The sequence below is a fragment of the Abrus precatorius genome, unplaced genomic scaffold (genome assembly GCF_003935025.1).
Source record: "Abrus precatorius isolate BTA unplaced genomic scaffold, Abrus_2018 Scaffold4, whole genome shotgun sequence".
Classification (NCBI taxonomy): domain Eukaryota; kingdom Viridiplantae; phylum Streptophyta; class Magnoliopsida; order Fabales; family Fabaceae; genus Abrus; species Abrus precatorius.
In genome coordinates this window covers 2812175-2833295 of record NW_020874384.1, presented here as the reverse complement: position 1 = coordinate 2833295, position 21121 = coordinate 2812175, and the positions used below count along the sequence as shown (strand labels likewise).

General features: G+C 31.4%; 3 protein-coding genes across 4 annotated transcripts; 2 read left to right on the top strand and 1 right to left on the bottom strand.

Moving 5' to 3' along the window:
• The first annotated feature begins 3428 nt into the window (after positions 1-3428).
• LOC113864717 (protein RER1A-like) lies at positions 3429-6711 on the top strand. Of its 2 annotated transcripts, XM_027498760.1 has the most exons (4): positions 3429-3555; positions 4017-4378; positions 5879-6059; positions 6204-6711. In XM_027498760.1, exons 2-4 carry the CDS (start codon positions 4029-4031, stop codon positions 6255-6257), a joined length of 585 nt encoding a protein of 194 aa, XP_027354561.1. In that variant the 5' UTR covers positions 3429-3555; positions 4017-4028; the 3' UTR covers positions 6258-6711. The 2 variants fall into 2 exon arrangements, with proteins under 2 accessions (XP_027354561.1, XP_027354562.1); XM_027498761.1 differs by having other exon boundaries at positions 3432-4378; positions 6204-6696.
• Positions 6712-7995: 1284 nt separating this feature from the next.
• Positions 7996-12855, top strand: LOC113864452 (putative rRNA methyltransferase). Its single transcript, XM_027498168.1, has 11 exons — positions 7996-8528; positions 8610-8657; positions 8780-8938; positions 9030-9076; positions 9423-9579; positions 9692-9753; positions 9877-10066; positions 10352-10441; positions 10945-11087; positions 11184-11310; positions 11719-12855. The coding sequence occupies exons 1-11, from the start codon at positions 8055-8057 to the stop codon at positions 12712-12714; spliced, it is 2493 nt and encodes an 830-aa protein (XP_027353969.1). The 5' UTR covers positions 7996-8054; the 3' UTR covers positions 12715-12855.
• A 4860-nt stretch (positions 12856-17715) lies between these two features.
• LOC113865184 (isoflavone reductase homolog PCBER) lies at positions 17716-20913 on the bottom strand. The gene is made up of 6 exons (XM_027499580.1): positions 20901-20913; positions 20411-20583; positions 20064-20198; positions 18939-19176; positions 18657-18860; positions 17716-17939 (listed from the first exon to the last, which is right to left on the bottom strand). Exons 1-6 carry the CDS (start codon positions 20911-20913, stop codon positions 17716-17718), a joined length of 987 nt encoding a protein of 328 aa, XP_027355381.1.
• Positions 20914-21121: the final 208 nt, after the last annotated feature.

Sequence of the window (21121 nt, the reverse complement as noted above, 5' to 3'; positions counted from 1 at the left end):
AAAAATAAGAATTTATAATTATAAACTAAGAACAAAGAATACAATGCACGTCTTGGTTAAACTTATCAGAGAGGAACCTAGGGCGTATGGAATTTTTCATTCAATCATTTATGTTATTTTTCTGTTTAACTCTAAATTTAATTTCTTTGTGATTACCAATCATTCATACAAATACTATTAATACCCAATGGTCATGCAATATTAATATTTTTTTTATCTAAATTAACATCCCCAATGGTCATGCAAGACATCAATTAAAGAAAGCCTAAGGAGTCTATGAACTTGTTAATTTAATAATGATTAGAAGAGAAAGATTGGTTTGGTCCATCTAATCCTTTGTCTCATTTTACCTATAGATCTATTAATTAATCGAGGTACGGTCGCCTGACGATATAATTAATTAAGATTAAGAAAGAAGCATAATAGGATAAAAGCTAATCACATAGCGGAAATCAAATTCAGATTCAAACAATAGTTCTCATAGCCCTAGCTATGGACTTAGTTACTCATGCTAAAGAAAAGAACTAAAACAATCATGAATAAAGCCATAAAGAAAAGAAATAGAAAACTAGAGTGTGAGATGTGTTCCTGGTCTTCAAGTACGATCGTTCGAAGCTCCAAGTCCCGGCAAGAGTATGTCAAAGATCCCGTGCAAGAGAGACGAGATCAAATGTATTCTAGAGCCCAAGCCAAGATGTCAAAAACTGGTCTAAAACGGTGTGTCCAATGGTGCCTCCGGTCTTTCCTTTAATAGGGTTTGGAAACCCTAAAAACTCTAATTAATTGGACTTCCCGCAGATGAGCACAGTCGTACAAGGCCTTAAGCACGACCGTGCATGGGTTCGAAGCACCCCGTGCTTGTTGGAAGGGTCTGGGCGTGCTGGCTACTGCGAAGCTCTAATCTTCTATCAATTTGGGCCCAAAATCCACTTGCGGCCTCTTTATACCAAACTGCACAATTAATATATAAATTAGTGTAAAACTAAAATAAAATAAAGATCAAATATGAATATATGGGTTGTAAAAGAAGACCTAAATACAGACTTATCAAATAACTACAATAGGTAAAGTATTAGAATCTTCAATGTTTAAAAAATTAACTATCTGATAAGCAAACTCCTCCCATTAAGTGCAAATAATTTTTTGATTCCTATGAAACAAATTCAATATAATATAACCTTTAATTAATATAAAGTAATGAAAGGAGGGAAATAAATAACTAATTCTTTCTATTTCTTTGTGTAGTTGAAATTATATTTCTCAACTACATAACCAATGACATCTGATTGAACATGTATCAAATATTCTTTAAAAATAATAAAGTAGCATATAAGATCAAATATAGAAAAAATAGAACTCACCAATTAGATAGAGTTCATCCAACTCACTTAAAATTTTTGAGAACGGAATAAAATCAAAACAGTTAAAAAAGATGTTGTCACATTTGACTTTTGTAACTTTGGTGATTGCTATCAAATTTAACTTTCATTTGCTTTTAGTGATTCACAACTTCTTTTTAGGAGTAATTACTACAAAATTGTCCATGATATACATATTGTTTTTATGCAGTAGTTTTTTCATAAGGTGATATAATATTCTTCCTAATAGTCTAATGAATCATTGAATTTTGAAATAATGAGAGAAAATGAAGGAATTAAATTAAATAAAAGAAATTTTTATGCATTTTGACTAAAAAAATTTAACATCTTCACCTTTTCATTGATTAAAATTATGTCCATGCTATTGTATTGACTTTTATTTTTAAACATAGAAGAAAACCACAAAGGAATGATTTGAACCATATCCTCCAATCCACCTTCCTAGATTGTATTTTAGAAAGTATTGAAATTATAGGTGTCATTTTGTAGAAATATTATTTTAAACAAACAACTTATACTTACCCTTATATATACTAAATAAAATACAATTTATTTCTTTTTATTAAATATTTTAGGTCCGCTCATATAGCTCTCATGCACCATTTAATTGTATTTATAATATTCAAATCATTTGATTATACATAACATATTAAAATATAACATGCATGACCTTTCAAATATATAAACTCATTAATTCTTATTTATTTTATTATTTTATGACCTTTCGACTTTATAAACCCATTAATTTGTAAAAATAAATGTATTAATACGTTAATATTAGAGTTACAAATAAATAAATAAATAAATATATTAATTGTACTAAATTAATATAGTTGTAAAGACAAATTTCTCTTCAAAACCCAGAATATATGTATTAATATTTAATATGCTAATAGTAAAGTTACAAAGAAATTGATAAATACGTTAATTGTACTGAAATAATGTAGTTGTGAAGACAAACTTTTCTAAAAAATTCATCTATTTTTATATTTATAAAGATAAAAATAAAGTTTTTGCATTTGTATTTAATAATAGAGTTTCGTTAACTCAATTCTATAGTTGAAATTAAAAATTAAAAATAGTGAATTTTTATAAAAAATACATCTATTATAAGAAGGTTATAATAATTTTTTTTAAATAAAGTATATATTTTTATAAATTTAATATAATAAATATGTACTTTAAATAAAATTGTATTTAGATAATCTCAACCTCATAAAAGTTTTTAAAAGATAGAGTTAGAGTCAGGTCAAAATAAAAAGAATGAGTACAATTAATCACATAGCACACCCTTTTAAAAAAAATATTAGTACAAATCTCTTTAACACCTTCTTTTACGACATTATTACATACGAATAATATAAAAAAAAAATAGTTCTTAGCAATATTTTTTAAATATTAAATTATATATATATATATATATATATATATTAAATTTACTTACACTTGATATGAGTATTTTTTTAATTTATATCTAACGATAAGTGAAGTAATAAATTATAATCTGTTAAATGTAAGTAAAATAAAAAGCTTAAATCAAGTTTAAGAATTTTTAGACTTATTCTAATATAAAACGATTTTGTCCATATATATATATAAATATGATATTTTTATAAAAATTTAAAAATTATTACCAATTTTTTTTATACAAATACAACTAGAATAACAAAAAAATATTAAAATCTAAAATTTGTCATTGATATTTTTTAAAAAAATATTAAAAATTAATAAAAAAGTTATTGTTTTCTAAAAATAATAACAATTTAATAATAAAAAACTGTCACAACAATTTTTGAAAAAATAATAAAAAATTTTAGTAAAAAATTGACACTAACAAATTTTTTTCAAATTTTTTTCTTATAATTTTTTTAAAACACCATATTTTGATAAATTTTCATTTTTTTTCATATAAAAAAAATTACCCTCTTTCAGCGCCATGGTTAGTCATACACCTAAACGACGGACAAGAAATATGCCGTTCAAGATTCGACTCTCAATTAATCACAAAACATATTAAAATATATAAACGACATAAGTTAAAAATAAAAGAAGGAAAAAAAAAGAAGAAAAAGAAAAACTAGAAGCTCAAATTCGCGTCTCCTTGTAGATCTGCTAGCTCTGGGGTTTCCTTCATCCATTAATTCAACGCTCTTCGTGCCCGAAACCGTCTTCGCAGGTCAGCTCCTCTTCTTCGCTTTCTCTCATTTCCTGTTTCTATTCTCTCTCCTGGATTTCGTTTCCATCCTCCAATATTTTAGGGTTTTCTCATTCTGCAAATTAATATATCCTCAACGGTAGATCTTGATTTGGAGCTTATCTGCCACCACGAAAATTTCACTCGATTTATTTCTTTTACTGTTCTGATCGGATTTTAAATAAACGTTACAATCATTATAACGTGAAGGTCTGATTTCTAAAATATATTTATCGTTTATCTTCGTTGTTCCAATTCGTTGGATTTGAGGGTTTCCTTCAATTTTTCGTTCTTCAACTCAAATAAATGTCGGTTAATTACTGTACGCATGCTTGTGCTTGATTACGTGTGGATGTGGGCTCTAATAGGCAATGGCATGGGGTTATATTTGTCAGATTTGTGAATGGATTGGTTGTTTTAAATTCTCGGTTATTTATGTGCAGATTGTGAATTGAATGGAAGGAACTGGAGGCAGCAGTGCCTCGGCTGCTGCACCCGTGAACCAATGGTGGCAAGAATTTTCGAAGCTATTTCAATATTATTTGGATAAATCTACCCCGCACACTACGTATAGATGGGTTGGGACTTTGGTTATTGCGGCGATCTATGTTTTGCGGGTTTTTTATGTCCAAGGATTTTATATCGTGTCATATGGACTTGGAATCTACCTGCTGAATCTGTTGATTGGGTTTCTGTCACCTTTGGTTGATCCTGAGCTGGAGCCGTCGGATGGACCTTTGCTACCGACTAAAGGTTCTGATGAGTTCAAACCGTTCATTCGCCGACTGCCTGAGTTTAAGTTCTGGTAATTTTGGAATTTTGTTGTGTGGGTGGTACGGTATTTAACATATTAACATGACGGTGTTGTTGATTGCTGCGAAGTTTCTTTTAAGCATTTTGAATTTGATCTTTAAAAGGAAACTTTGATTAAATTTGGGCTTCATGTTTGTAGTTGTTGGCTTGCTGCTTCAATGCCTCTTTGCTTGGTACTCGATCTTTTTATTTTCTGTGACATTTGTAAATTTTTTATGTTAATTTGTCATTCTGTCTATTTGGTTATGACGCCTAGTCATTTCTGAATTCCATTTGGATGTATAACTGTATAAGCTTTTGTATTTATAGTGGTAACTGCTTTCTAGAAAATCTTTCCGTAATTTTTCCATTTACTTTTTTGGAAAATAATTTTCTGATAATTAGAGAACAACTCCATTGTTTAAGAGGGACAAAAGAAATTAACTAGCTATTAGTCTGCCCCAGCTCTGACTGCATGTATTCAGCAATCAGTTAATCGCCATAGGCACTTGGCTGTAGGCTGCTAGTCATTGCTTATAGAAGCAAATAATTACATGGAAACAATCATTTCCTTTTTTTTGTAAAAATGTTTCTTGAATTGTAAACTTTTCTGATCACATTATTTTCCGTTGATCAAACTCTGACTTTAAGCACTCTTTTCTGTCATTTGTTTTTCTGGTTTCATCTTTACAAGTATTTAGAGTTAGATTTGCAGCCATGTTGAAAACCTAGGAACATGCTTGTTTCATATTTTTAATGTCATACAATTAGGTTGTGTTGGTAGGTCAAACTTAATTTCAGATGATTGTGTTGGTTTATCATTCCATACTCCAAAATTTCTCGAGAAATTGTATTTATACAAAAAATGGTACAACAAAAAGAGAGGTAGGAAGAGAAAGAGAGGGAGAGTATGGGATAAGATAAGATGGTTCATGTGATGGATTGAGACTGAGAAAAACTGTGTTGTATAAATAATAATACAGCTCATTTTCTTTTAAAATATCATTTCTTTAGTAGTCCAAGTTTTGCTTGTGAAGTTCATTTTGTCTTATCATCCATTTTGTCTTAGTACAAAGAACTTTTGACCTTGTTTGTCTGGTCGCTTCTGCAAAAAATTTTACACTTAAAATCTCAGTTTTAAGAATCCAAACAACCAAAATTTTAAAGGGCGCTGTTCTTACATAACAAAATAAGTGGATATCCCCTTACCCTTGTTGAAAACTGACTTTTATGGAACAACTCTTGTCTAAAATGCAGAGTATATGTTGTATGACTAACTTCATAAATAAGAAATTTTATATTCAGTGAGTTTGTTGGTGTGAGTTGATTTGTTTGATTATGTTTTCCTGAAAGAGGGTGGTGCTATTAATGTGTGTCCTTTATATTTTTTTTGATGATTAATTTAATTTTCATTATTGACCTACTAAACCCTACCTGTTTCTGTTGGGAACAGTGTAAAGGAATCCCCATTTATCAATGAAAATAATGATTAGAATTGTTATTATGGCTGCAGGTATTCTTTCACAAAGGCTTTCTGCATAGCATTTGTGATGACTTTCTTTTCTGTATTTGATGTTCCTGTCTTCTGGCCAATATTACTCTGTTATTGGATTGTTCTATTTGTTCTTACAATGAGGCGCCAAATTGCACACATGATCAAATACAAATACATTCCATTCAACTTTGGAAAGCAGGTTATCTTATGCTTAAATTACCTTTTATGATTTTCCTTGTGCACCTGTTATTTGTTTGTACATTTTGTCCAGCGGAAGCAAGATTTGCTTTATTTTATATCATTTACCTGGCTGATAATGGTCTTTTGTTCCAATATGTTGCAGAAGTATAGTGGCAAGAAATCTGCTGCAAGCAGCAGTGGCACCCGCGCTGACTGAAGCTTGGCCTGGCCTTGTCACGATTTGAAGAATACAGATGTCAAAATTAGGTTTTGTGGGCGTCCTGGGTAGTTGATTTTTCCTTTTATTTGAAGGCATTTGTAGGCAGGGTATGATGGATGCCAATATGCAGTTACAGAAAATCTAATTGTGTCAACTCGTTTTATGATACCAGAAGACATGCTAAATTGCTAATGCTGGCAGTGAATGTCATTGTTTGATATCACCAGTATTTGATTCAGTTTTAGATTTTATTACAAATCTAGTTTTGTATTGCGATGCTGCAACCTTTCCTTGTACTCCCATGCTTTGAAGACAAACTTCATATGGCACTTCCATTTTTCTCCTGTCCAGGGAAAACTATTTGCCAAAAGCTTCTGTCTTTTTACTTATAAGGATATTAGATGTACTATTGACAGCATCTTCACGTGCATTTTTTTTTTATCCCAAAAGTAACTTCTATTTTTGGCCGAATGGCTTATTCTCTTTGCTTCCGCATTTGAAACGCAACACCTGGTTAATCAGAAAGCAAAATGTCGTCAGCCGCAAGATGTGGTAATGTGTAATAAAGTAATGTGGTTATTTGAATTGAAATAGAATAAACGGTTTAGACATTGGACTAGGCATTAGTTACATTACAGCATTTTTATTAGGATCATCTAAAGCATTGTTAGAAAATTAATGAATAGTTTTTTAATTAATAATTATGTTAAAGTTATTATAAGAATTTTAGTAAAATATATTAATAATGTTATTTTAATTAGTGTCCTACCAATGAATGCTGGTGATACTTTCTATTTGAAATGGAATTTTATGTGATTGTTTATTAGAATTTTTCAACTGTTTAAACGGGAAATTAAACATGTAGATTGAACAGACATTGACTAAAAAAGTTTATAAAATATTTCGTTTATTCAGTCTTAATATATTCATTTGATTTTTTTCGTCAAATCAACTAGAGATATTTAACCGGGACAACTACGTGATAAGACATCGACAACTATTACAGTTGAAGGGCTTCTTGTATCATTATCCAAAATTCTTGACATGGTCTGAATCTCATCATAACATTACAAGATAAAAGTTTCTTTCTTTCTCCACAATGGCAACGAACGAGTGGAAGACAATGGCGGTTTCCCCGTCGACTCTCACAGCTAACTATCCAGTCTTAACTCATCTTCCCATATTTTTAACAAAAATATCTGAGATTTGAACGGGGAGCACTAATTCTAGAATTACAACACAATCCGATTCTGATGCGACGAACCCTTTCGGATACTTTTGTAAACTTTATTTACACAAGACGATATACTAAACCAATCAATAATTAATAATATCTTAAAACTTAATATTAAATAAATATATAAATGTTTATTACGCAATAATGTCTTATTTTTTTATCAGTTTTTCTTTCCAAGAGAGGGGAGTGAAGATTGGAAAAGAGTGTGTGAAGAATGATAGCAATACATGCTAATATATTCTTAATTATTAATTAAAATTTATTGAAAATTATTAAAATAATTTGAATCTAATTTTTTTATTTATAAATTAATACTTCTTTCTTATATTTTTTTAGTTATAATAAATTTAATTAATAATTAAAAGTGTATCGTTGGTGTATCTATTTAAATTGCAGTGGACCGTAAAGTTAAGAAAATCCTCCCTGGACTCTTTCCGATTTCAAGTCCAATATCGAAAACGAAGCCCAACCTGATTGGAGTTTGACTACAGCTTGTTTGTGGCAAAACCCTAACAAAAACCCGAAGACATAGGTGCAGAGCATTGGGAGAGGCATCAATGGGGAAGGCGAAGGGAAAGCATCGTTTGGACAAGTACTATCACTTGGCGAAAGAGCACGGGTACAGGTCAAGAGCCTCATGGAAGCTGGTTCAGCTCAATTCCAAGTTTCGCTTCCTCGAATCCGCACGCGCTGTTCTCGACCTCTGCGCCGCCCCCGGCGGTTGGATGCAGGTCGCTGTCCAGCGCGTCCCTGTCGACCACCTCGTCATCGGCGTTGACCTCGCACCCATCGCTCCTATCCGCGGTGCCATCGCCATCCAAGAAGACATCACCAAACCTGAGTGCAAGTCACGCATCAAGAAGCTCATGAACGACCATGGTTGCCGCGCCTTTGACGTCATTTTGCACGACGGTTCTCCTAACGTCGGTGGTGCATGGGCTCAGGAAGCCATGAGCCAGAACGCTCTCGTCATTGACGCCGTCAAGTTAGCCACTCAGTTCTTGGCTCCCAAGGGTATATTCGTCACCAAGGTATTCATCTCATTCTCATTTAACCTAATTGTGCTATTGTAACTTAATTATTACTTATTGCTGTTTTTTTTTGTTTGATAGATTTTCAGGTCGCAGGATTACAGTTCTGTAGTGTATTGCTTGAAGCAGGTGAGGTTTTTGATTGAAAAATAATGATATTAATTATGTTTGTGTTTTTGTGTGGTTTGATGGAATTCAGCGTTAATTGTTGAAATTTGTTTGTTGTGGTGCTTGAATTTTTTGTGATGCAGTTGTTTGAAAAGGTTGAGGTGGATAAACCTGCTGCTAGTCGTTCTGAATCTGCTGAGATATATGTTTTGGGGCTTAGGTACAAGGCCCCTGCGAAGATTGATCCACGCCTTCTCGATATTAAGCATCTCTTTCAGGGGTCTGTGGAACCGCAGCCGAAGGTAGTTTAATTTGTTTTTGGGGATGTTGGGTTGGCAATTTTGATTTTCCTTTGTTTGTTTGATTTATTTGGTTGTTGAATCATTGTTGCAGGTGGTGGATGTACTTAGAGAAAATAAGCAAAAGAGGCATCGTGATGGGTAACTACTGCTTATTTATGAGACTTGGTTTGCCGTATGTGCTTTTTTTTCATCCTTGCTCAGATGGTTCTGCTCATCATCTTGCAATGGATGATCTTAACTTTTTATTTTATCCACTCTATTCACCTCGAGTAATAACAAATTAATTTTTAAGATTGTTAAGCTATCCTTAAAAAAGATAACATTAGGACTGAAAAAGTTGACTGTTCAACCACTTCAGCTGATTTGTTGCTTTAAATAGCAGAAAAATTGTTCCCCACTCCACCCCCCATATTTGCTTACCCTTTTATTGTGATCTTGTGCTTCAAATACACTGTACTTGTTGCTAACTACTTCATGTCTACAGATACGAAGATGGAAACACTACGTTAAGGAAGGTGTCTTCAGCTGCAAATTTCATTTGGTCAGATTCTCCTCTGGAGATCCTTGGTTCAGTCACTTCCATAACCTTTAGTGATCCTGCTGATTTACCAATCAAGGATCATGACTTAACAACTGAAGAGGTATTTTGTCTGCATTATGCGATTGTGCCTTTTTGAGTGATTAGTGGTGGTTTAAAACTTGAATAATGATCAATGTTATTAATTTTAAATGTTTTGAATGTGGTTGTGGCAGGTAAAATCTCTCTGCGATGATTTAAGAGTTTTGGGAAAGCAAGACTTCAAGCATCTTTTAAAGTAATTACATGGCTTGAATTTTCTCTCCATGATTTTTTGGCATATTTTAAAAAAGAAGTTTAATACTAGGTTTATTTTTCTTTTATGTGGAGTATTGATGTTGTATCTGTTGGTTCCATGTAGGTGGCGGATTCACATGAGAAAAGCTCTTTCACCTACTCAGAAGCCTGATCCTAATACTACAGAAGAGATGGAAAAGGAGCATAAGGTGGATGAAGAAGATAGAATACTCAATGAAATGGAGGAACTGACAAATGTGATGGACCGTAAGAAGAAACGTGCCAAAAAGCTCCTAGCAAAAAGGAGAGCTAAGGTTCTTAGCTGCCACTGAATAATTGGGATTGGATATTTACTTGCATAAATTTTGGAACTTGTGCAAAATTATTGTGAATATTTATTTGCAGAATATGATAGTATAACATTTATTTATATGCATCAGAATGTTTGGTCCGACAAATGATTTTGGGATCCGCACTGGACCTAACACCTACGCTGTTAATCCTATGTGTCTTGACATTCTAAGTTCAATTCTGTTGGTCCCTTTTTTAAGTGGATGGGATCAAACTGATTCATTGCTTTAATAATTTGAATCTTGTAGGACAAGGCACGAAAAGCAACAGGGATGCAAATGGATGCAATAGAGGATGGTTATGTTGATCAGGAGTTATTTTCTCTTTCTTCTATGAAGGTTTGCTGTAGTCTTTTTAGCATTTTTTGGTTTTGGAAAATGGTATAACCTATAGAAATGCACCAACTGGTTTTTCATTATAAACTTTTTTCTCCCCTCATTATAGACAGGCTTGCAAAATACAGATGTTTGATATGTTACTGAGAATTTAATTTTGCTTTGTAACAGGTGGTCTAGAATATAATGTTAGATTACTCATGTTGTGTAACACTTGGTGAATACCTTACTATTCCATTAACTCTATATGGAACCATGTGCAGTGAACAGACTTTTTAGAGTTGCATGTTACTTTTATGTATGCAAAGTCCTGAATAAAAAAACCTGACAGAGGGCATCCCTTACCTTTTGGATTGAGTAATTTCTTCTGTTCATTTAGTGGTATATATTGTTAACTGTGTAACCATGGCTTTATGCTGTCGATTATATATTGAATCATCTTTTCATTTAAAACTTCTTCAACATGGCATTAATTCTGTTTCTTGGTTATTGCTTTGAGTTTTCAGGGTAAGAAGGATCTGGTAGCGGTTGATAACTGTGAGTATGAAGTAAATGAAGGTGAAGTAGAAGACAGTGAGAATGATGAAACCCATGAAGGCCCAGACCATTCATCCAGTGACAGAGAGGATTCTGATGAGGAACGGAAAAGGTGATTGATTGGTTCCTTTTATATAGTTGCTCATGTTCAGTTATGCTATCATCATTAATTTGTAATAATTTTTAGCTGATGTCATACTGATATCAGATACAATGAACAAATGGAAGAGCTATTGGATCGAGCTTATGAGCGGTTTGTGATAAGAAAGGAAGGAAGTACCAAGCAACGGAAGCGAATTAAGAAATCATATGATGCAGAGGCCCAACTTTTGGAGGTATGAGTAATTTTATTTTGTTTTGTGATTGTGGTATACTTAGATCTTTAATTTACCCTATTTGGAAGCAAGATAAAAGGAGATGAAGAAAATTAGATATGATAATGTGATTCTTGAAAACCCACCCATTTAATTTTCTGAACCTTTTAAATTTCTCCCAATATTTTAGGATTTTAATTTTAAGCATCCAAATAATGGTTAGAAAAATCATTATTTTATCCCATTCTATGGCTTAAAATATCCTTTAGTTTATTCCCTTTTTGGCCCCTCTTAACATTCAAACAAACCTTCAGTGTCCAATACTTTGCTAATAAACTTGAGTTTTCATGTTGATATGGCCTATTGTACCATTTTTTGTGTGCAAAATGGATATTTTTACGTGTAGATTATGTTCTTTTGGCTGTGCAGGGTGGTGAGGACGATGATATTGTTCCATCCAAATATGATTCTGATGAAGATCAGGGTGATCAAGAAGCAAATCCATTGATGGTGCCACTTAATGATGGGGCAGAGCCCACCCAAGAGGAGATAATGAATAAGTGGTTTAGTCAGGATGTTTTTGCTGAAGCTGTAGGGGAGGGAGACTTTGAGAAGTATGAGAGTAAAGATGAAATGGATGTAGATGAGCCTAAGGAAACGACATCTATTGCAAAAAGGATAAAAGAAAATAAATCAACAGCTCCAGCAGTGGTAGATTGCCCTCAACCTCAAGTATCTAAGGCAGAGGATGATTTTGAGATTGTTCCTGCACCTGCAACAGATTCAAGTGATGATTCATCTTCTGATGAATCAGAAGAGGAAGATATTGAAACCAAAGCTGAGATATTGGCTTATGCTAAGAAGATGATGCGGAAAAAGCAACGGGAGCAAATACTTGATGATGCATATAACAAGTATATGTTTGATGATGAGGGATTGCCGAAGTGGTTTGTAGATGAGGAAAGGAGACACCGCCAGCCAATAAAGCCTGTCACCAAAGAGGAAATTGCTGCAATGAGGGCGCAATTTAAAGAAATTGATGCTCGGCCTGCAAAGAAGGTGGCGGAGGCCAAAGCACGGAAGAAGCGTGTTGCAATGAGGAAACTTGAGAAGGTACGGAAGAAGGCCAATGCTATATCTGATCAGACAGACATATCTGATCGTTCGAAGAGGAAGCAAATTGAACAACTATATAAAAAGGCTGTTCCGAAGAGGCCTCAAAAGGAATATGTAGTTGCAAAGAAAGGTGTCCAAGTTAAAACTGGCAAGGGAAAAGTCCTTGTTGATCGCAGAATGAAGAAGGATGCTAGAAAACGTGGAATGGGTAAGGCAGGAAAAGGAGGTTCCAAGGTGAAGGGCAAGGCTCCAAAGGGCAAAGGATCCGCAAAGGCCACTGCAAAGAAGGGAAAACAGAGGAATAAATAAAAATAGGTTTATACGCAATTTCTCAGTCATTGGTTTATCTTATTTTCCAGGCTCAATTTTGTTTGTTCATTTTTCTTTTCTTGTTACTGTGCAATTGATATTATAAATTATCTAATGGAGCTGTTTTGATCTTCGTAAAGGCAATCTTAATCTAATTGGACTATATCTTAAATAGCAGCTAATTAAGTTATTAATTTAGAAATCCACTGTGAACAGTAGTATATTTGAATATGTAGTATTTGACTCGATTTAGTTTGGATTTTTTCTTAAATTGAGCAAGTCTATCATCTATTTTATGAATGATGTGTTATCTCTCCATATAAGTTTTCTTTCCTATTTTGAGTTGTACGGTGGATAGAGCTTTATAAACACAGGTGCTTCGTGTTTTGAGTAAATGAGAATTTAGAAAAATCAAAATTGTGCTGTACTTAGTGCAAGTCGATTTGCAATGATTAAAGATTAACTTTAGTTTTTGATTTAATATTAACTTCACATATCTATACATCTTAAATTTGGTATTGAAGTATCATGTGCAATTGTCTTCCTTTTTGTAGGGTTTAAAATTTTTGTTTTTATTTATATGGATTTAATGTGTTTTGACCCTTTTTAATCAAAATAGGAGATAGAAAGTGAATTGAAATTTATTTTTTATGTTTTTTTTTCATCTAAAAACATTTTTTTTTGCATTTAATGTGTTAAAAAATGTCGAGTTTTGATTTAGATTTGTGGGTCACAAATTGAGTCAAACTAATCCAGTTTAAGTTTAAAGATAACTTAAATGCTGTTTGTTCTGATAAAATATTTAAGAACATATAATATTAGATATCAATTAATAACATCACACCACTTGGCATTGTGTTCATGTGCATTTTATATGTACAGTGTTTGAGTTAAAGGGTGAAAGTTCTTCTTCTTTGAATGAACACTCATTATCAAGGAAAAATATTTTAAAAAAGAGTAAGAAGAATTAAGTTAATTTAAAGGAAAAATATTAGATATTCTATTTTATTTTGTTTGTTATGAATATAATATAGTTATTGATAATCATAATATATGGTGGACTGATTTCGGTTAAATACTAAATAGTGACTTTATTTTGTATTAAGAAAAAATATTTTATGTTTCTAGAATTTAATTTCTATTTCAAAATTTGTACTTTTGAACTTTTCTTTTAATTTTTCATATTCTGGTTTTATCGGGGTGATAATTAATCTTCAGCTACGGGGATTCCCGCAGAGATTGTCTCGAATGAGGTTTTGAATGTGAGAAATTTCTCCTTGTAGGGAAGGGGATGAAAAATTCTCCTGCAGCTAATTTAAGAATAGAGACCAATTTTCTCACCTAGCGGGTTCTCTGAATTCTCGAGCATATATGAAAATATTTAAATAACTTTTTTAAATATCATACATATAGGAGTAATATAGTAACTTACTAATTTAAAATAAAATGTAACATTCTTTTAAAAAATGACAATAATATAAAATTATAGTTTTTAATATTTTTTTTATTTTTTATGTATTTTCAAAAAAATCTGTAGGGATTCGTGGAGAAGCGAGGAATGAAGATGGGGAAAAAAATCTTCCTATGGCAGGGATCGGGGATGGGAACGGGGAAGAAAATGGGGTGTGGGAACAGGGAGCGGGGGAGTATCCTTACCTCGTGCAGGTGCCACCCCTAAGTTTTATCTTATCAAATAAATATGAAATTATTAGTTTTGGTGAACTATGTGAGGGTCTTTTTTATTCTGTTGTTTTGCAAAATAATGTCATTTGTAATTCTATGTGTGTTGGATTAAAATGATGTATTGTGAATGATGAATCCTATATGTTGTGACATTGAAGATCAAAACATATTTCCATTGAGAGAATTAATTGATTAGTAAATGAAAAAGTACTTAGTCTTTTGGACTTTTACTGATTTTGAGACTTATGTAGATTTTATCAAGGGTAAGTAAATTAACAAGTTTAAAAATGATGCTGAGAGGAGTTTAAACTTATTGGAAATCATTCATACAAATATTTGTTGTCCATACATGGACACAAATATTCTGAGATACTTCATCAGCTTTTTAGATGATTATTCATGATATATGTATCTTTACTTACTTCATTTTAAAGATGAATTTTTAGATGTCTTTAAAGTTTTTAAGTCTAAAGTGGAGTTACAATGTAGAAAACAAATTAAGATTGTGAAATCATATATAGGTGAAAAATACCATAGTAGATACATAAAGAATGGACAAGCACCAGGTTCATTTGAGAAATATTTTCAAGAACATGGGGTTGTTGCTTAATACATTATGTCAAGTTTTTCAAATCAAAATGGTGTGACAGAAAGAAGAAATCAAACTTTGATGGACATGGTGAGAAATATGAGGAGTAATGCAAAACTTCGACAACTGTGTATATATTAAATAAAGTTTCGACTAAGGTTGGCTCAAAGACACCTTTTGAGTTATTCAAAGATTGAAAATCTAGTTTGTGACATATACCCATTTAGGGATGTCCATCTACAGTAAGAATTTATAATTCGCAAAAGGTATAAGTTTCTATTGTCTATCTTATAGCTCCAAAATTTTGGAATCAAGAAATGTAAAGTTTCTTGAAAATAATTTGATTAGTAGGATTGATCTATTTCAAGACATTGCTTTGAAACGAATCATTATGAAGCTCAATCCTCTGAATCAAATGACAAACTTGTAGTCATTCACACAACTATAGTTCAAAAGCATATTAGAAACCAAAAATTCAAATTTCACAAGTTGTTGAAGATGATACTATAGATTGAGTTGTTGGCGAGGAGTAACAGGTAAATATTGAACAACTTGTTGAGCAACCAATTAAACAACAAATTCTTCATCAGGATAATGAGGCATCATTAGAAAAATCTACTAGAGTCAAAAAGTCAACAATTTCTAGTAATTTTGCAGTGTATTTATAAGAATCAAACTATAATACAAGAGTAAAAAATGATCCTAAAACATTTTTATAGGCCATGAATTCTAAGAAATTGAATTTATGACACAATATCATGAAAGATGAGATGAATTCTACAACATCTAATAGAGTTTAGAATTTATGGCTAGTGATAAATGTGTTATGAGGTAAAACAATTTCTTTCAAGAATTTTGATATGAAGGATATGGGTGAGACATCTTATGTCATATGTATTAAAATCTATAGAAAAAGATCTTAAGGCATTTTAAGTTTATCTCAAGAGACCTATATCAATAAGGTTATAAAGAGGTTTAACATAAAAGATTATTCCTTAAGTGTAGCTCCCATTGTGAAAGATGATATATTTGAATTAAGTCAGGGCCCGAAAATTGACCTCAAGTAAGAACACATGAAAAATATTCCATATTCTTTAGCTGTTGGAAGTCTTATGTATGTTTAGGTTTACACTAGACCTGACATTGCATTTGCAAGGTGTTTGGAGAAGATATCAGAGTAATTTAGGTGTTGACCATTGAAAAACTATAAAGAATGTAATGATATATTTTCAAGGAACAAAGGATTACATGCTCTTATATAAATAGACTAATGATTTGGAGGTAACAGACTACTTTGATTCAGACTTTATTGGCAACATTGATACCAGGAAATCTACATCTAGTTACAATTTTATGTTAGCTTATGGAGTTGTATCTTGGAGCAATGCAAAACAGACTTTGATTGCTACTTCCACTATAGAGACTGAGTTTGTTTCTCATTTTAAGGTTACTTCACATGGTGTGTGGTTTAAAAGTTTTATATTTGAATTTAGAATTGTAGACTCTATTTCTAGGTCGTTGAAGTTGTACTATGAACAATTTTGTTGTAGTATTTATGACTAATAATAACATGAATGAAAGTCGAAGTAAGCACATCGACATTAAATATTTAGTCATAAGAGAACATGTTAAGGGAAAGAAAGTGGTCATTGAGCATGTTAGCATTGAGTTGATGATTGTCAATCTTTTGACTAAAGGCATGCTACCAAAGAATTTTAAGAATCATGTAATATGAATGAGACTTGGTTTCATGATATGACAATCATAGATACTTTTATTATTTTAATAAGACTTTTATTCAATTTGATGTTTTCTTATTTATTTTAAGAAATCTTATTTGATTTGACCTAGAATAAAAATGTGGTTTATTCATTAAGTTAAGAATTAGTGTTGAGAGACTTGATATGACATGAGAGATAATACTCACTATTAGAGGACCTATCATCATGATTTATATATTTGATTTCTTGTTACAATTGATAATATGATAAATGGATCAAATGAGAGAATTTTAGCAATTTGTGGTAGTTCCATTTTCTAATTTTTAGATAGGTTGTTATGTATGTGATCCATTTTGTGGTTTATTATATTTTATGCTGATTTTTTAGTTATCATTACATCTTTGCGTTTTTTAGCTCTATGATTAATAAAACTTTATAAATATACACATGCTCATCTGTTTTGAGTCACTGAATCTGCTATTCTTTTTATAAAACAACATCATTATGTTTTAAGTGGGTGAAGATTTTAAAAAAATCAAAATCATATTTAGTGCGAGTTAATTTGGAATGACTTGAGGTTAGCTTTTGTTTTTTATTCAACATTAGCTTTGCATATCTATTCATCTTACATTTTACGCAACTATTAATTCCCACTAAATACGAAAGAAGGCAAGAAAGATTTGTAGCATACTTCAATAGACATTATATAAACTAAAATAGCTTTATTTGGTGTTCTGAAAACATCAACCTTTGCTACAACAATTTGAGTCTTCTTTGACTTTTCCATCTCACTGGAAAGAGAGACATGGATATAACATGTTATTTTATATTTGCAAACAAACTAAGCGAACCATTAACATTTTCATACACGAAATTGTATACCATTTATTATAGTTAACCCTGTTTTTTTTTTAATAACAATGTATATTTATTAAAACCATTTAGTAATTGATTTCCACGATGTAGCAATCAATTACTAACGCATTAATAAAACAATACACATTGCTACTAAAAGCCCTGGAAATAACTAGGTGGCATATACTTGTTTAAATAAAATGGCGTGCAAGCTTTATTTTCCTCAAGGAACTCATCCATGGTGATGTATTTGACATCAGGGTAGAGCTTTATAGCTTCTATTCCAAAAGAGGGCTCAATTTCAAAGTTAATGTGATCTCCCTTTACGTATGAAGCGAGACAAATTGCCAGGCCCATATTATTAGGAAATGAAGACTCTACAAAAAAAACAAAAAACAAACTTACGATAGGCAGCACAAGTATATATTTAAAAATTTCAATGCTAGAAAAAAAAAGAAATTTAGTGCTCTTTTAACCCAAAAACAAAACACAGTTTTATGCTCCATAATTTCAAGCTCTCCTAGAGTTTGATTTGTTTTGTAAAATGAAAGAAGCAATCGTTGTGTGTGTGCGTATATAAGTGTATTATTTATACAAAATATATTTATAATTATTTTTTTTATCATTATTAATTACATAAAACATTAGTGTTATTATCATACTATGTTGTTAACAATTAATCTACTATTATTACTTTGTCATTATTCACATCAATTTAGTATACATACTATGGATGATTCTTTTATTTAAATGTACAAATATGATTTATTTTATCAATTTTATATAAGTAAAATTATTACTATAATAATAATCTTAAAATATCACTTATTTTATTGTTGCTTTCTAAAATATATTCGAAGAAAATAATCTTAGATAGATAATGGTTTAAATTTAGATTTTAAAATTTAAAAAAAATGCCATTTTTCACGTGTAAAGTTATTTTTATCAAGACTTCCATGGGATTCTCTAAATGACATTTATTGAGTTAATTTCTCGAAAAATAATGTTCTCACTAGACACCCATCCATTACATTATTAACTAATAAGCCAAAGTTTTCATCTTGAAAGTGTAAAAGTAATTATGAAACACTAACCTTCAATGATCTTCAAAATTTGGTCCTCTGGAACATAGATCCTTTTAAGAGTCTTACCAGTTTTCTTCTCCCAGAGAGATATTAAGTCATTGTAAGACATAGTGTTGGCTGGGTTTCTGACGTACATAATTTTATTCAATGTTTTTGGATCATCAACAGCTCTGATGGTATAAGTGGCAATATCTTCTTCCGTATTAAAAACAACTGTTAATTAAGCAAAAGTTAATAAGGAAGATGTGTGATGCTTACTCTATTTTTAATCTTAATGCAAAACCTTGTTACCTTTGGTATTTCCATCCCCAAGAATAATCACTTTATTTATTGAAGAATCTTTAGCTCCAATTTGTGACCAAGTGGGTAGGAAGTGTCTAATAAAGAAGTTAGACACCACAAAGGTATAGGGAATTCCTTCAGCTTCAATGGTTCGACGAATTTGGGCCTTTGTGTCAAATAATACCTTTGCCTGATCCACTGCATGTGTCCTCTCCACATCATTTCCAAACTCCGAAGGAAAGAACCTCTGCAAACAATTGATAATGCATTTGACATTATATATAATAATAATAATAATTATTTTTCACTTTTTTTAGTCTTATCATACATATATATCTCAAATATGCCCCCTAACCAAAATTGAAAGAAACAACTTTATGGTATCTCAATTTTGTGCTTAAAAATCACTTTCCTTATTTGAACAAGCTCAGCATATGTTTTCTATTTCAAAGAATTATTACTATAGTAGCAGCCAAAATAATAAGTTCAAGCAAGGCATGAGAGTGTCATGAAAATAGTACCAAAATTCAGTATATGGCAGAGGATTTATGCATAGATACTAGATCTTATTTCAGGTTAAGCTTCATCCGGTGTTCGATGGAAATGCACAGAGATTGTGGTGCAACTCATTTTTTCAACATGGATATGGATAGTATTAAACAACTTAAAATATTAAGGACTACGATGGGTGCTGCGTAAATGTAAAGTATTATAATATTTATTTATATCTTTGTGTTTTTAAAAAATAATGTGACCATTAATTCTTATACTTGTATGGGATCAACTTTGATCTTGTTTTTTGTTGAATGAGTCAATTTTCATATTTGTTTTTATTATATGTTTTTTGTTAACTAAAATATAATATTATCTAATATTTTTTAATGAATTAATAAATTATAAATGAAAAATATTATTAAAAATATATTAAAATAAATTACAAAATTGTAAAATAACTATTTATCCAAAACTGTAGTATAATAATAATAATAATTTGTCAGGCAGATATTTATCTTATTTATTTATTTATATGCAGATAACCAATAAATATAGGTCTCCTTAACAAACCTGGTAAATGATGTTATTGATATTAACCAAGGTTCTACACCTAAACAATTGAAAAAGAAGATGGCTTACCTTAACGTTTCCTGCTTCTTTAATGGCAGAAATGATCTTATATTGATGGCGAATTTCCATGAGACCCACATTGGAAATCACCACATCTACCTGCTTTATTGCCTTAACCAAATTCTGATGGTCATGTACATCTCCCTGATGAAAATCGTGAAACACAACCATTATAATTAAAATTTATGAAAGTACAAGAAATAAATATTAAATTTGGAGCAGAAAAGAGTGAAACTTATATAATTTTTAATACATAATTAAAAATGTATCAAAGTATGTGATGCTGACATTTCTTTGCACAAAATGGAGGGTGCATGGAGAAGACGTGAAAAACAAAGCTCAAGGGATTTACGTACCAAAACAAGGTTGACACCTAATGTCTTGAATTTTTGAATGAGGGCTGATTTGGTTGGGTCAGAAATAGTGGACTCTCGAACCAGTACAAAGGTGGGGTGGCCAGCCTTAACACTCGCTTTCACCATGAACGTTCCTATAAACCCTGTTCCTCCTATGATCAAAATCTTGCTAGCTGTTGCTGTCGCCATTAGAACAAAACAATGGAAATTAATGTATTAATTAGTTCAACTCTTCTATGCAAATGTGATAGTAATCACAATGGAGTGGAATCCTTATATAGGCACTCGCTGACGTACGTATACTTCTGCTATTTCATTTTAATATAACCTACGTAGTATTTGGTCTAATGTATACAATTAATATTCAGTCAAACATGCATGTATGCTGAAATGGGATTATAAAATTTGTTATTTTAATCAACTTTACTTGTCTAATTTATTTGTAGCGTATTTGAATTAAATTGACACGTAAATTTTCATTGACTATCACATTGGCTAGCCATCGGATTTTGTCATCATACCATTTTTAATTAAAACATGATTAAAATAGACCAGCTTGTGAGAAAAATAGTAAATTTTAGTTTCAAATGCATGAATAGCTGACTTGTGCCACAAATTATGATGGAGCTGCGGAAAGCTTGTGATAAAAAAAACTTGTGATAGTCGTCTGACATTATTTCTACGTTCAATAATTTAAGTTTTTCAAATATT